The sequence below is a fragment of the Sinohyriopsis cumingii genome, chromosome 16 (genome assembly GCF_028554795.1).
Source record: "Sinohyriopsis cumingii isolate HCF-2022 chromosome 16, ASM2855479v2, whole genome shotgun sequence".
In the NCBI taxonomy this organism is placed as follows: domain Eukaryota; kingdom Metazoa; phylum Mollusca; class Bivalvia; order Unionida; family Unionidae; genus Sinohyriopsis; species Sinohyriopsis cumingii.
In genome coordinates, this window is record NC_142976.1 from 89,287,054 (window position 1) to 89,305,231 (window position 18,178).

General features: G+C 34.9%; 1 protein-coding gene across 2 annotated transcripts in view; it reads left to right on the plus strand.

Annotated features, from left to right (window-relative positions):
- The window catches only part of LOC149780968 (solute carrier family 49 member 4 homolog), a 136,367-nt gene that overhangs the window by 18,768 nt on the left and 99,421 nt on the right, over positions 1–18,178 (plus strand). For both annotated transcript variants that reach the window (XM_089938083.1, XM_089938081.1), the window contains exons 5-6: positions 4,070–4,160; positions 9,492–9,655. In XM_089938083.1, the coding sequence (XP_089794209.1) occupies positions 4,070–4,160; positions 9,492–9,655 (255 nt within the window). The remainder of the gene's footprint in view (positions 1–4,069; positions 4,161–9,491; positions 9,656–18,178) is intronic.

Genomic DNA, 18,178 nt, shown 5'->3' on the forward strand with positions numbered 1-18,178 from the left:
TTGGTATATCATTATTCCTATCACCTTAACTATATTCCTGGGGAACATAAAGGTGTCACTGGATACTTGGGTAACCACCCGTTCATAGTTACCGTGGTAATAAAATTAGCTATACTGTACCCATTTAGTTACTGTAAATTCAGTTTAGATCGAAGATATATCTGGTGATATCAGGAGTGAGTGAGACTCAAAATAATGAGTACAGTTCAAGGCTTGTGCCTCCATCTACTCATCTTCATGTTGTTGACGTGCGCGACCGTTTGGGTACATTTTCCTTATTTTCTATTTATAGTGGCTGTACCTGACAAGTTTTGAAGAAAACAGACAGGTTTCTTGAATTTGAAACCATGTGTCACAGACTAATTATAATTTTACACACACTTCTATAGCCGACCAGTTTATATTGAAAAAACATGACGCCAAATATTATCAAGTGAAATGGGCTTTATCTATGTGACTCATGGATGTTATATGACTTAAAAATGTTAGAGGAGAGGGATTTTGTTAATCTGAAGAACATGTTGCATTAGGAAAAGGACAAATCAGTAGCACTTTACAAATTTGAAAGAGGAATTCTACATTGATATAATACAGCATTCGGAATTCATGAACTTAACTTTATAACTTTTGATGAGAGTTAAATATGTGATGTAGACTAATTAAAGTGAATGTTGTGTATAAATAATTTATCATTTTGTTTTGTGTCTGTATTCTCATACTAATCCACATGGATTTCGCCGATTTGTGACAAGAATTTTAACTGCAGATCCAGGTACGGTAAGTAGCAGAAATAATTGTATGTTTTTCATATGGTTTTCAGTAATTATGGCATGTAACATATAGATCACTCTTTTTATGATCAGATTGCACTTTTTTGCCACTCATATTAGCAATAATTATGCTTATACCTCTTGAGGGGATGGCATGTATAAACTTACAACAAAGAAGTTCAGGTTCCCCATCTGATTTAATTGCCCATTGATCGCGTAACAGATCATTAGGATCGTCAGGTACCTGATTGACTTTTTCTAAAATTTTGACATCTCTAGTAGAGGAGCCATGCAAGATGAATACTACCACCTCAGCTAGGAATGCTATAATGCCCTGTAACTGGGCATTAGGGATACCTATGTTAACATACCCATTTTTCCTCCCTGTAGGAAGTGCCTCTAGTTTTGCCTGGAGTAGGAGGTTTTTCAGTTATGAACCCTACCATTTGGCTTAGCTTCTGCTTTCTCCAGAGCTCTTACCTGGGTGATGGGAATAGTTGCATCCCACCTAAAGTCGCAAGGGTTCCCTGTCCTCCATTGATAAGATGACTATTTGATGCACAATGTCTTTAGAGAGTGTCCTGCAAGATCTGTCCCTCTTTTGGCCCACCATCCAAGAGAAATCACATGTAATTCTCTCTCAGGATCTTGTGTATGTGGGATGTACTTCCTCCCCAGCCTTGGCAAGTTCTTTCTCTACTACACATGATAGGATTGACTTCCACCCTGTCCATATCCTCCTGGCAAACTGGAGACTGCATGGCAGTCCACTCCAGCTAGGATCCCTCTTGGATTTTTAGTTCATCACCACCAGAGTTGGTGGTTCAATCTGGACCAGTACATGCCCGAATCCCACTCCTGTCTGTACACCTATGCATCAGGTTCTGGTTGAAGCACTAACCTAGACCCAGAAGGGGTAATTCTTAAGGGGCTGTTATCCTGAAAAGAAGCAACCCTTTACAGAAATAACTTGGAAACATGGGCAGTAGTTTTAGCCCTGCATGGGTGTGGCAAGCAATTATGGAGTCTTTGTGTGATTGTCTCCTCTGATAACATGTCAATGGTAGCATATCCCAGGCAACAAGAAGGTACAGATACTCTTTCATTTTGGAACATCCTCCATTGGTCAACCTTGTAGGTGATTACTCTCTCCTTCTCACATGTTCTGGTCAAGAAAAGTAATCTAGTGGACAGTCTGTCTAGGAGGTGCAGGGCACCAATCCATGGCTGAGGTCTCGGTTCAGGCTGCAGGGAAGACCATTGGTGGACTTGTTGACAACAAGGTAAAGAACAACCCCCTCTTTTATGTCTCTGCAGTCCCATACCAGGTGGCCTGGGCAGTGGATGCCTTCAGTCTGAGACGGATTGACTGTTTGCCTTTGCCTTCCCACCTCTCAGGATGAATGAGTAATTGCAGAATAGGGTAAAGCTGGTGAAGATATTGTGTGACTGTAAAGGGTCAAAATTAAAATGATTAAAATTGTTGCATGTAATGAGCCAATCTTATTTTAGAAGAAAAAAAAACAATAGAAAAACTTAAACTTTATGAAAATATTAAGTTTTCCTTAGTTTGATACAACAAATTTGTTGTATGACTTTGTGTTTGTAAAAGATAGTAATGTTTTAAAAAAATTGGGTTAGTCAGGGCTGATCAAATCTTATAGACTGACACACAAAACGATACAGTTTTGAAGCTGGACAAGTAAAATTTTCCAATGCACTAGTCTGGACAAGTGCTATTTTCAACCACATAGGGTTCATAATTATCTATGGCTTGAAGTCTTTGGCTAAGAAGGAAAGATATTTTGCAGTTATTGGAGAGAATGTCATAAACTGGCACAGGCTGGAAATTCAGCCAATATATTTATCAATGGAACTGACAAATTCAGGATTTAAACAAGTAAGTCTTATGACAGTTTTGGACCTCATCAAGTCTGTGCAGCACAGTATTATACATGACAAGAGCCAAAATCCCTGAAGTTAGAGTTGCTAACACTCCACTAGAAAAGGCCATTTTAAAACTAATGAAAATGAAATGAAAAACCACAAAATACGAGTGCACTCTATAACACAGCCTACACCCTAGCAAAATACGTAAAACCATTTTTTATATGGAAATGATGTGTGCACTCCAGGAGATCTTGATAGTAATTATAAGAACAGATTCGAGGCAAGGGACTTTGTTCAGTCAGTTGATTGAGTATTGAGAGCAGAAGTTAGGTAATGCCTAAATTCCAGTAAATTTCTTCTATTCTTGCTGGTGGAATTTCTGATGCTACCATAATTGGAGCAAGAAAGAGTTAGCATTAGATAATTTGATAGTGACAGAAACTATAGAATTAAACCCTTTGAAGAAATAAATATGTTGTTCATTGTTTCTTTTGTTTTTCATGTTGATTCAAATACATAAATCTTGTCGAACCTAGTCAAAAGATTTAAATTTTGGGAAAGAGGAAAATGCAGGTGGGACAAGTGAATTTTCTGAAGCCACTTGTTCTGGTGGTTGAAAAGGAAATTTTATCAGCCCTGGGTTACTTACATATATTGAAGCACAGGTTCTCCCTTTCCACATCCTTTCTTATAAGTGTAACAAGCCCTAAACATGTAGTACTACAAAAGATAAATGCAAAGATGCTAAATTTCTTGAACAGGTACATAAAAGAAGAGATAAGAGGATGAAAGGATGTGAAGGTGTATGTATGTATTGTTGCACTTGTACATACATGGTACCCAGAGAAGGCACCTTTTTAAAAATGTATGCCACTATACTTTGAGTAATGAAAGAGTTCATATGAAAATGATGCAAAATTCTGCATTATATTAATTCTAGTCAAAATTTTCACTTTGTATTCCAGGTGAATTTTTCAGAACTTGTTGGTTTTCGCTCTTTTCTGTTACTTAGATCTGGTGTTTTTCTTTGTTTCTTTGAAATTGTTTTTTTCCCCAAAGTTTGGAGGATGTTTTTTTCCCAAAACTTGGGAGGAAAGGGGGATACTGTCTTCTGCCCATGGGATACTAGGTGTTATATTGATGCTTTCTTACAATAAATAAAGACAGTCATGCATACTATTTGCAGAATACTGATTGATCATGATAATAGTGGAAATTAAACCCCATATAGTACTATCATCAGTCACAGTTTTTTAGCTAAATGAAATTATTGCAAATTGAATAAATTTATCATATTTGTGACAAGAGTTATTTCACTTGTTGGTCACTATGCTTCTTTTGCAGCAGTTTTCTATTAACGTTAAAAGAATTCAGCAAATTCCTTTATTTGGCATCTCTACAAATTGCAGGTATCCGATGGGCTACATTGTGCACGAGCTTTCTGATTGCCTTGGGAACTGGTTTACGCTGTATTCCTGCTGATCCAACAACAGCAACTTGGTAAGATTCAGTTCTGCTTAATTATATTCCTATATTAGTTGTTATTATTTACGTGTGATATACCACAGAGTGGAGAATAATCACACATAATTACATGTAACATCTCACAGAGTAAGGACAACTTAATAAATTAAGTACCTGTGATATCTCACAGACTACGGAAAAATTACAATTAAATTACGTATTTGTGATATCTCACAAGTGAAGAAAAATCACAAGGCAGTTAATTCCATACCTGTGATATCTCACAGTATGAGGAAAAATCACATAAAATTATAATGGCTAACCTTAGTTTAAATTATATTTATTTAAAAAAAACATCACAGAAGTCATATAATTCAAAACAGTGCAATATCTGGGGATTGAGTAGAAAGCTGGAAGCTTAGTAAAACTCTCTCCCCTAATACATAGATTTCAAGCAGTATTTGTCTACTGACTTTAGATGAAGGCGACATATAGCAATTGTGATAAGTGGTGTAGGTCTCATTGTTTAAAAACAGGATTTTATATTTTGTATTGTCACTAGTTTGGAATAAGACCTTGATAAAGTTTAAACAATTCAATACTGTAGTGTCAGAAATTTTCATGGAGAACCAGTTTTCATGGTTGTGGTTGTTGCCCCGAACCACGAATTTAAAGAGCCAGCAAAAAATTGGTCACATACGATGATTACCCCAATGCACACACTTTTTCTTACTGTGTTTTGCAACTGGATATTAACAAAGCTGTTAGTTGATAAAGCTACATCAATACTCTAATCTGGTAATGAACTATCAGCATTTGTACAAGTTTGTTTTATTTAAACCTTTGAAAAAGAATTATAAAGCATTTGATATTGTTTCAATGCATACCTATCGATAAAGTGTCCACTAGCTATAATATCCATGAACTGCCTTAAACTGATGTGTGAGCTAAGTAAGAATAGAGAGAAATGAGAAAAGGCATAAGGTATTCAAACACTAGTACTACTGAAAATGAAAGAAAGAATAATAAAAAATACTAGTATATGAAACTTATTTTAAATACCTATTCTAATTGATCCTTGATTCTAGTATAACTGTTGTTGAAAGATTTTAATTCCTCCTTTAACCACCTTTCTTTTTATCCATGCATTCAAAGTCACTGTGTCAGAGTCAGTAGCGTTTCATTCAGATCTCATGCTTCTTAGATAAACAATCCCCAAATTGCAGGATTAAAAAGTCCAGCTTTCTCAGAACCACCAATACTTAGACCCGATATTTCACTCATTGTCGTGCAAGTTCAGTTATGCATTCAACTTGAATTGGCTTGATTAGTGAGGTGTGGTTCACTGACACACTGCACTGATTGTCTGCAGTAACACCTACCCTTTCCGTGGTGACTTCCATGACCTGTTAGTTTACCAGTTGTGGAAGTGTGGTGTTAATTCTTCTTTGTACTCTTTATTTATTGTGAAGTCTAGTGGCTGAAGTTTGTCCGTACATGAAGCACCAGCATAGGAGTTATTCCAATGTATTTCAATTTAGTTAGCATCTTCACACTTTGGTGGCAACGGCCTCCTTTGTTGTTGAGCGTCCAGACAAAAACATGGTGAAATCTTTACAGCTGTTTTATTTGTGCTCCTAGAGGTGGTAGTATTGTTTAAGTGCTGTTGGCTGCATCAGCTTCCATTGGTGTTATTCATTTGGACTAGAACTTATGAGTGTTGAACTTGTTAGGTCTTTGACTTTTGCTCATACATGTAGTAGTGTTGTTTTAAACACTCATGTGGCTGCTGTTTGTATAAGCATAGTTTCATTCTTTTTGTATTTTTTTTGTTGGATACCTGCAGAGGTTAACCACAAAATTAAATACAAATGAATATGCAGACTTTGGAAAACCACAAATTTAAGTATCCATGAAAATGCCATATTTTTTTTTTATAAAACCATGTTATTGAGTTGCACGAAAGTAAATTATACTACAGTAAATATATGCTTCTAACATGGAGAATTCAGGCTGTCCCACCCAGTTTCCTCATATAGTAGTGTCCAAAATGTTTTCTTGTTAGTACCTATTTCTATTCTCATAGCTTCCAGATTTATTTTTCCACATGGGTTCTTTTTCTTGCACACTACAGTTTTCTGAGACAAGATCAGCAATCAGATTATGTTGAGCAAAATATTTATTCAGAGCTGCTTAGACACATTTTTCAAATACCTTGGATGAAATACAAAAAAGTAATAATTTTAAACATTTGTTCTTCAATATTTTATTGTTGACGGGCTGCATTTGTTAGTTTCCAAGAGTCAGTAGATGTTATGGGTTCAGAAGGAATTTTAATATGCGATACACTGAATACTTGAATCAACTTGCAATTCCTTCAGGTAGCTTAGTATGCAATAAGCCGGGGTGACATGCCTTTGATTGACTTAAGCCAGTGTGTATATATATATATATATATATATATATATATATATATATATATATATATATATATGTATTCTTTCTTACCCTCTGTTACAATGAATGAATCAAAAAAATTCATCTTAGACTTCCCCAAGATTTCTTTTAATGTCATTCCTGTGTACCTTGGAGTGGCCTGAGGAAATTTTATTTTTTTAGTTAACCATTGATTATGAAAATATTTTGACTCACATATTTCACTAATAATTCTATTTCTTTTCATGGCGATGTATAAACCAATGACAAGGTGTTTTGTATGTTTTGCTTCATTGTAAATCCAGTTTCTTTCTCTAATACATTTTCTTGTTTCATTGTGCATCAAGGGCAAATTTTTAGCATAAAAGTGTCTTTTGTAGCACAGTTTTACTTATTGCATCCCAAATTAGGCTTGTTAATGCTACCATTAATGTTGTTTGTGTCAAGTATTTCCTCCCATAAAACAGACTGCAGACCAAAGTGAAATTAAACGTTTAATCGCCCTGATCATATAACCATATCACTCTTTTATAGTACTTGAATTTTGGAGCAGTAAGTATTGTAGCATATATTGGACAATGGTGACTGACTCCACTTGAATGAAATGTATCCAGGACACCAGCACTAAATAAAACATTGGGGTCTCACACCATTATTATGTCAATCAGAGTCTCATGATACTCAGCAAATTTGTTATTTTTTTGCAATTTGCTGTAGATTACAAGACTGGCATAGTTAAAGTACTTAATTATTAGGAGCAAGAGGTTTAATTAAAAATCTCCCATAAGGACTAGATAGTCTGGTTACTTTCTTGGTTCCCTCAATTCTTAATTCAGTACATTCCCAAACAAATGATTCACTATTTAATGGTATTAATGTCCAATCAACAATTCTTCCCATTTAGATTTTTTGTATATGCAAATACATTCTAAACCTCATAAACCAAGATCAGATTGTAGAATTGCAGGAATGTAACTTTTGATGTGGACTGATTACTCCCCCTACCACCAAAGAATTTTCTATCCTAACAGAATCAGAATAATCGAATACAGTAATTTCGTTGTTTAAAGTCAATTTATTAAGCCAATTTTCAGTAAAAACAATTAGAGTATCAGACTGAGACGTACTGAAATGAATCAAGCTGAGTTTAGATTTCAGACTGAAAATTAAGATTTGATGCATAGTGTCATATCCAGGATGCATAGTGTCAGGCCCCAAGAGGCATAGTATCAGACCCTGGATGCAGTGTCAGGCCCATGATGTATGGTGCCCGACTCAGGATGCATTGTCTGACTCAGGATGCATGGTGTCAGGCACAAGATGCATAGTATCAGACTCTGGATGCAGTGTCAGGCCCAGGATGCATGGTGTCAGGCTCAAGATGCATAGTAAGGCCCAGAATGATCATTGGCTCATATAAGAAACAACTTAACTCACATAACTGAAATAAGGGGGCATGATTATAACTCTCACTAAACACTTTAAAATGTTGATATCCCTTGAATATAGTTGAATAAATCAAAGCAATAGACCAAGACATCAATGTTTCCAATGTAAAAGCATAGCAGCAGTAATAGAACTAAGTAAAAGCATCCCAGTACATGAACACGTAAAACCCTGGTCAGTCTGTATTAATCATTTGTAATTGCCATTTAACCTGTCCATCCGTTCGCTGTGGTCGCTTAAGATACATGTAGTTTCACAAGAGATATGAAAATCAATCAATATTACTGAAGTTTACATAAACATGATCTTTCTTTATAGTACATAGAACATGTTGGGTGACCATTAAAACTCACAAAAAGAAATAGAAATAAAGAAAATTGTATTACAAAAATAAGACAAAACATTGGCATTATTTGTTTACTACATAATAGGACTTTAACCCTATTCTGTTTTTTTATATGCTTAAACTTTCTTATTCTTTTTTGTGGTAATTGCAGGATATGTGATACATAAATCCAAGTCATTATTTAATGGTCTTGTATATATTTTGACAACAGGCTTCAGCTTGAGTACTGGTTAAAATTACCTATAGATAAATGACGTTAAGAGTATTTCAGTTATTATTATTGGAGATCTGTAGCTTACAAAATATGTGGTACCAGTAAAAGTTAACACAACATCATTAATATTTTACCTTAATACATATGGAAGAAATCTAAAATAAAGTCTTACAGAAAATCCTCTAATCATGATGAATATTTTATCATGTCTCACATTGTAATGTCTGAAATGTCATTATAACCCTTCACTGACATGTGGAAGCCCTATATAGTATTGTCCTTTGTGACCCAGTCACTCTTGCTAATTTCTTAGGGGACCTAGATTGTCTTGTGTCAAATTTTGTACCTCTGGAGCCCAGCATTTGACCCTATTTCATTTGCATATGCAAGGGTAGGTCTTCACCCTTTAGCTGTTGATAGTTTTCTCCAATTTTCTTGTCTTCACATCTAATACCACCTTAGATCTATTGTTTGCTTTTCAGTCTGTAATGTGATTTATAACTGTTAAGGGAATATATTGTAACATCTTTGCCTTTAAAAATGAGGAAAAACAAATCAGATCATGGTAGCCAATGTTTGCTGCTCCACTGATTATACAATTGTTTTTACATTTGATGCTTTTTCTCTGACACTCTGCAAGACAGCATCAAAGTCAATAAAGTGTAAACAGTTTAAGGACTGTTATTTACACCCATATGAAGGAGGTCACAATGACCTGCTTTTTCTGTGCTAGTGTATTATTTAGGTTTTTTAAATAGTGTAGCAGTGGAGTACATGAATCATAGAACTATAATATATCTTGTTGGTATACCTGTAAAGAAAAACGAACTTGATGGATTAGCAGATGGTATTATTGTTTCATCATTGACTGACTTCATTTCAAGGTTGATACTTACTGGAAATTGTTTCTCAACTTCTTTTCAAGGTTGATTCATGTAGGTCAGTTCTTAAATGGAGTTGCAGGTCCTGTTGGTATGGGAGGGCCACCCGTGGTGTCAGCAGAATGGTTTCCACCTCACCAGAGAACCACAGCAACAGCAATTTCAATTGTTATCAGTACCTTGGGGATTGGAGCATCATTTTTACTAGGTCAGTTATTGGTTTTATTTTTTTTGTCTGAAAAAAGATATTTGGGCAGTTTAATCGCAACTTAGATTTGTTTCCAAATATATTAAAAGAAGGGAAAAGTGTACATTCTATAAACTTTGTCTCAAGAAAAAAAGCATAAGTTCTAAAGTTTTGACTTCTTACTTTTACATTGACAGTGTTGATTTTTAGATGAGAACCTTCCATTATTACGACAAGACCCTTTTTCTTGAAACCCATTTCAGTCAAGTCATTCCAAAGTGCTATTTTGTCATGTGTGCAGATACCCCACTTTGAACTGGCTTATGGGTAGATGTTTTCAGGTCAACTGAGGCCTGATCTCTGTGTACATATCCACTGTCTGTATCTTTGCAGTTACATTTTACATATTTTGTAACAATTCATTCAGCACCATAAATAATAACACTGGCTTTCAGCAAAACGTTTTGGATCCAATTTTTGACCACACGGTCAAAGTCACCAAGCATCAAGGGGTTCCCATGGTGCTGTTTTGTCAGGATTGTTTCCAACAAAAGAAGTTTACAATCATTGTCATTGTTAAGGCACCTTATCCCTAATTTTTTAGAACTATATACTTTAATAGCAGTCCTTAAGAATACATGAGAAACTAATTACTTAAGATTACAGTAGTGGTATTAAATGTGATTATTCAAACATGTGGAAAAAGAAGTTGGCATTTTCTTTAAGATCTCCGCATTTACGCCAGTTGTTAGCAATGAATAATTTAATTAACTTAATTACTGCAGTATGGATTACACCTGTTTGCGTGTAGTTGCTTGAAAATGTGAAAAAAGAAGTTGGCATTCATTTAGCACCATCCATCCACCACTGCTTTTTGTGAAAACTTATTGTCACTCTTGGGGAATGTTTTTTTCTATTTATAATTAAAATTTCTTTACTCTTCATGAAATGCAGACTGCCAGTCTAAAGAGGTCTGTGTTTGACAAGATTTCCATAAATGTTAAGTCCTGTCAATAAAGTTGGTTTATCACAATAGGTTTTTTTGGTGGGAGGTGGTCCTATTTGTAGCATATTCACATGACATGGCAAGTTCAAGTTTGCTCTTTTAAGAATTGTATTCCTCCATTCAATCCATTTTCTTATCACCTTACATTAGAATAAGTTTCTCTGCTACCTCCGAATCCAGCTCTCCCAGAAAGACAGAAAAATGTTATATATTGGTCTTATATATATATATATATATATATATATATACACGTTTTAGGTGCGTTGTGGGCAGTCATCCCGAAAGTGGGTTTACGGGAAGGACATGATATAGTTTACATTTCAAATCAAAATACATATACATAGGTTGTATTTCTTACATAGTAATTATGTATATGTTGAAAATAAGTATATACACTTATGTTATAGTCCTATTCATGTTTTCGGTTCGTGGGCAGATATATATATTTCATGGGCAGTTTTGACCTTTAGGTTGAAGATGACAAAGTAACTGCCCAAAAATACGTTCACGAAGAACAAACATATAGCATTCTGCCCGTGAATACGGTCACGGGAACAATATATAGCGTACTGCCCACGAATACGTTCACAAGTAACAAATATATAGCATGACTTTCCGGTGTGCGCGCGCAAAATGGTTGTCAAGACACGACGATAAACATTAATCTATTAAAGCATCCTTTGCAATGGCCAGCGTACATATAGCGGACGTGAGGTTCGTTTTTCACAGCTTGTTTGAAATAAATGGATGATTATATATCCAGTGTAACAACTTGTCTTGACAGCTTATGGATGCTAATGTTTGACATTTATTGTGAAGATGATTGTTCACTGCTTGTTGATGAATTCGTAGCTTCTGTTAATCGATGCTATAGCTCAATTTAACTGTCATACACTGATATGTTTAAGTCTGCTTGCACAGTTAACTATGCAGAGTTATGGAAATATAACAAATTGGTTTTAATAACTTTCAGAGTTTGTTTTACTATTACTCAATATTTGTTTCAAGTACTATAAAGGCTGTGATAGGTTGGGTGGCTTAGATTACAAATCAGGCCCTTCTCACTGGGGGTGGGGGGTGGGTACTGCCCATTATGAATATTACTGGTCCTAGATGTCCAACCTGATATTTATGACATATAGGTTCAACATCTTACTGCCAGCAGAAATGGTGTTCTGTAGTATTTTTCCCAGTCAATAGTTTATGGATATATTATGTCATGTACTATGCTTGTTTAATTCTCTCATCTCAGTTCTGACGTTACCATTGAATGCTATAATGTTCCCAGACATCCGGTATTCTTGGTTATTAAAATTATATATATACACAGATAACTGAAGGTGAGTTCTCATTATTCCCTAACAATTGTAATTAGTGGGGCTGTAGCAATTGATGGTCTGAGAATTCAAGTTAACTGGTTCAAAACTTGGGTAAACAACAAACTGTTTTCTTCCTTTGACAGGCATCATAAAGTTTTGCATCTTTGTCTCTCTGATGACTGTGGTACACAAGTTACAGACTTTGCCTTAGAATGAGCCTGATTTTTGATACTTGTTACTGAATGGGGTGGGGTAGGGAAGTAACAAAATTATTAAAGGTGGAATGTATGCAAACCATGCTGGAAATAGATATGTGCCAGCAACTGCAACATGTAAGCTTCAATCAATTTGGAAACTATAAGCTTTATCCTGTAAATATTAACAGTTCACACCCTGTATAAAAGGTGATTTTGTGTTTGATTAACTGGAACTGTTAATTTATTATGTTAAGGAATTTATTGTTTTAACCCTAGTAAATGTAATATAATTAGGTCAAAAGTTCCAGTTTGTTTATTGTTTCCAGAGTTGATTATTGTAACTGGAAGAACCTGTTTCTAAGTGTTAAATGAAACGAAAGAGATATTGTTTACTCAAGTGATATAAAATAAAAGTTTAAAATGAACTGAAAGAAATATTGTTTATTCAAGTGATACAAAATAAATGCAAAAGTGTATATTCATTAAGAAGTGTATTGTCAATTGCAAATAAATGAAGATTTATCTTATTTTGTTCTTTACTTGTGTACAAAATTATACCTGGATTGGGCAATAATTACTTGGACTCCATTTGGAAAAGAAAAATCTATATGTCCTAAATACCTAATGTTCATATCATAATGCTCTTTTAATGGATGATTATGCTTTTCAGCTGACGTTACCATATTGCCAAGTGAACTAATAGTATGGCCTTCGGTGTGGCCCACTAATCACATTTGTAAATGAATTATGCATACAATAGAGAAATAGCTCTTAAAATATCTTATGAGTTGAACAATGTGTGTACAGAAATAAACATGAAGCAAATCTTTGAACTTGTATGCCACACATGCAAGTGAATTGGTGGTTTTCATATGTAACTTGTGTACTCTAATGGCTTTTGTCTATATTACTTTTAGCCATTTCTATTCACACACCAGAACACAACCTTTTTTGTCTGATTCAGGTACTAATGCAAAACTTATTTCAGCTGTAACTGAAGTATACAGAATTTTTCCTGACGTTGAGGCCTACTGTGTAGACAGTATAGCTGTAAGTCATCAAATCAAATGGAAGACAACAGTGTGCAGTTGAAGAAAATGATATATACCCAGTACCATTTAGAGTTATCTTAAAGAAAAGTCACAATGCACACTGATACAAGTAGTTTTAGAAAATGCATTTGTTCCACATACATTTTAACTTAACCCAAAAGTTCAGTCTCTTGCCTAAAATTCAATCAGATGTATGCATTTATTCCATAAAACACAAAGATATAATGAACCAAATCATTTTCATTATTGAGTTAGGTAGTAGGCTATGTTAAAGAGTGCAATCACTTTATCGATTTTTTTTTCCATTACATTTTTATTTATTATAAAATGACATTTCTTAGTGGAGTGCTAGCAACTGTAACTTGAGGAATATTTTGTACATGCTGGCCTAAGTGTCATGAATATACTGTGCTACATTTTGCTTTATTAGGTATAATACTATCATGAGACTTGCTTGATTAAATCCTGAATTTGTCAGTTACACTTACAAGTCCACTGGTAGAATTTAAAATCTGTGACAGTTTGGGAACTTTTTTTGCAGTAACTGCAAATCACTTTGCCTTCACAGTCAATGAATTCAAGCCATTGATAATTGTCAAACCATTGTGACTGAAAATGTGATTGTCTCTTAGTTGTGTCCTATTTGATAATTTTGCTGCCACAGAGTCTGGATTGTGTCTCTGAAGAAATAGTTCATCTAGACTCTGTTGCAGTATTACATTTTATATGTTCAATTTAATGAATTTTCTTTCTTTGAATCATTCTTATGTCATAACTTGCGAAAATAGTTTAGTTAACAATATTTATTCAAACAGAAAAGATAACCTCACTTGACAAATCATCCTAATAAAGTGATCATGGCATACACTTTTATCTTTGAAATTCAAATATTGCCCACTCGTTAATTAACATAACTAATATTGCACATTGAAGGTGATCATATGTATCATCAGTTTTAAAAAAATAAAGACATAATACTATCATTTAATCACTGCATACAGGAAACAGACACTTGTGTCTGTAAAATGCCTTTCATTGGATTACTTTGGTTTATTAAAACCAAACAGCAATCCACTCAGGATTTTCTAGGATAGATACAGAGAATATATTATGGTCATTCAGAACGCTATCAATACATTAGACCAGATTGTTTTTATTATTATTTAGGCAAAATAACTTAGTAAGTCAGATGGCAAACATGAGGATGGTGATAGGTTATGTGGAATTTGCATTGAATCATCTGATCCCAGAAGATTTGATACAATGTCACTGGCTGTGGTAATCATCAAGTGCAGTTGCACGGCACCATAAGACTTATCAAGATACCATAAGCTAGAAAGATGAAGAAAAAGAAAAACGATGACCCAAAGACAAATCCTGCAAACTGTGTGCAAAAATGATTCCACAGATTATAGATGAAAACTTTACTATATTTAGCTTCAAGATATTAATAAATTCGGATTACTTCCTCCAGTCTGCTACAGTAATTCATGCCCATTGCACTCATAAATTGATTATAGTCCTTGCAGTATTTTGTGTGGGCCACAATATTTTAATTGATGCAGCTGATGCTCCATTCTTCAGTTCAGTGTTGATTCAAACATAGCAATGTCCCTTTGGGATGTGTGCATAAATAAAGAATGCCTGTCCCTTCATTACCACACTTGTTGAATTTATCGTGTCTCTCTGAAAACTGTACCATGTGAGAAAGAATTTTATAAACAAACTGGACATAAGTATTGCTAGACATATACTCAGACCTGAGACTTCATAAAAGACTGCTTACTTGTGAGGCATTATTAGTGCTAGGGCTTGAGGTAATAACTTGCTATATGTTTGGTAAGGCAAAATAAGGGGCCTTATGACTTAAATTGAAACTGTGAAAAAACAAAAGGTTCAAATGCAATAAACTTTTGTTTTTCCTCATTTGTTATATTACAGTGCCATGAAAGGTCATTTCTTTTATCTTTTTAATCCCTTGCCAATTTTAAGTCATCATCACTAACCAAGTCTCTAAATCAGTTCTTGGCATATTTAGCTAAAATGGTGTCTACTGTTCCATTATATCATTGATTGTTTAGCTTGCTTGTATGGAGCTTAACACCATTTTTCAGGACATCATAGACTTTACATGGCAGCCAACATATTTATTGGAAGAAATCAACACACATAACGCTACTGGCAAGCTTTCTCATATACACACATTGGTTGGACTAGTGAGAGTTGATTAGTGATGTGTATGCCTAGACCATTCTATAATCCAGGGCCCCATGATTGAATACAGCTTAAAGAAATTAACCCTAATTCAATTTCCTTGTTGCATTTAAATCATAACACCCACCATGCAAAGTGACACATGTCTCAAGATTTTCAAATTTGTATATGTTTTGCAACTTTTAATTCTGAGTTGATGCATGTGGATGTGGAAATTCAGTTACTGAATACTTAGCTACTTATATAAGGAGCTCTCACACTGGTAAAAGCATGCAATTGGGATTGTATTTGCAAGAGGGCAATTAATTGTTCAAAATACTGTTTTAGCTAACTACATATGCGAAGGGTTGATGTATAAAAAAGAGGATCAAGAAATCCTAGCTGGTAAAGATAATTGTATCCAACTTGACAGAAAGTGAGAAGGCCTTTTAATTTTGTACAGCAGTTTCATTAAGGAACCAACTATAATACCATTAGAAGTTTATGAGCAGCAAAAACCACATTTAGGACCAACTAGACATCAAAACCATATGCATAGTTCCATTTACGGCCAACCAGACATCAAATAGGTCATCTAGTGAAAGCACAATGTCAAAATGACCAGCCATCTAGGAGAAGTAGCAAGGAAGGGGTTTTCCAGATGCCCATTAAAACAGCCATATTGGAGGTTAGATTGGCACTATTTTCATTTACGTCCAACTAGACATAAGAAGTCTTTCACTGATATGACGATTCATTCAGGAGAAGTAGTTATACCAAGATTTTCAGGATGGCCACATTGGTGGCCTTATAGGATGTCTGTACAGCACCATAATTCTCATTCAGGACCTGCTAGACATCAACATAAGTATTTTGTACACATGTTGACACGCTGACACAATTATCCATTCAGAAGTAGCGATAAAAAGTTTCTTAATATGGCTACTGTGGCAACCACATTGTATGTGTGAGTGGCACCATCTTGTTTTTTCTTCCAGATATTTTCACACAAATATCATATTTAAAGATAACATGAATTCATACAAGATCTTGTCAGTTTATTTCATAACAGATTTTTCCCTCATATTAATATAATCTTTTGAAAACATTTATACATTATAGTTCTAGAAATTTTTCATGCTCTCAGAAACTATTAAAATCACAGCAGAAAGTGTTATGTTATATCTTTATTCAGCACTGAAAAATATTTATGAACTCTTAAAGTTTTTTCCCCTATATTAACTTAATTTAATGAAGATTTTCAGACTATAACCTTTCCATTGGATTTATTTTTTCAAACATGGCGTAAAAAGTATGTTATAGTAACCAATTTTTACATTGCCTTCACCATTGCAGAAATCTCTATAATCAATTTCCTAGTAAAGAAAAGCCAAGAAAATAAATGGACAGTTAATATTCACTTCAGGATCACAGACCTGAGGCAAATATGTCATTGTTAAATCAAACATTTTTATTGTGTTTCCTTAGACCTAAATATATATATATACTTGCTGTTACTCTAAACGAAGGCTGGTGATCCAGTTGATAACCTTTTGGGGGTTTTAAGGATGTCTTTAAAATTAAGGCCTTAAAAATGTTGAGATCTTATATTAAAAATGACAATTTGAGCCTTGCAGATTCATGTCCACAGGTGCCCAAATATAAAAAAAAGGGGGGGGGGGTGCAAGGGGCAAGCTTGTTGGTGTGTTATAAAATAACTGACTTATCATCGGTGTGCTGACAGGTGATGTGTAATTAAATCACTGTTGTAATATTAATAATGAGTGAGTCTGCACAAAGGAATTTCATACAGCTAAACTAGCTCAACAACTAGAGGCAATTAAGAAATATATCCACATTCATGATTCTGTCAAATGGCAGATACAACAGCATCAGGAAGCTCAAGTGGCATTTACAGAAGGTAAAGAGCCGCTATACTTGTTATCTTTTTAGGGATGTGCTTGGATTTTGCCCTCAAGCTGGAGCAGTCATAGGATATATAATAAATCGCCACGGTCGGAATTTATCCCCAAGCTGGGGTAATCGATGGGTAAAGTCTTATCCACAGTCGGGGTTTTATTCAAGCTTCAGGTGCAAGTTTTTGTGCATCTCCATGCCCTTGCATAAAACACAGTTACACGTTTTTTTATATAGATATTTTTCAGTTGTAGACAGGAATAATAAGTATTTGCGAGTGTTTGAAATGAATGGGTTCATTATGAATTGAGTGGCACTACATTTCAAAAGCAAAATTGGATTGAAATGCAAGAACTGTAGTACGGAATTAGTGTTGGTTCTGGATCGTAGAATGGAATTGTGTGTGTGTAATTGGATTTTTAACGTAGCTTGAATAATTTTTCAGTCATATTGCTACGATGTCTGCAGTGTGGCAGTTTATAGTGATGTATAGCACTGGGGCATCATGCTGCAAACATGTAGTATGATGTTGCACCCAGTCACATTATCCTGACACCAGGCCGATCAGTCCTAACACTAACCTCTTAATGCTGAGCGTCTAGCGAGGTAGCTGTTAATACCATTTTTGTAAGTCTTTGGTATGACTTGGCTGGGGTTTGAACCCATGACCTCCCGCTTCTGAGGCGGACGCTCTAACCACTAGGACACCGGAGTGGTCAGAATGGAATTGTAACAATTACAATGGAAGCAATTTGTATTATGCTTGTTGGGGCATTCCTCACTGATGGCTGTCAGTGACATCATCATGGGAATGTGTAACAGCCACATTTTGTAAGAACAAGGTGTAGTTGGTGAACAAT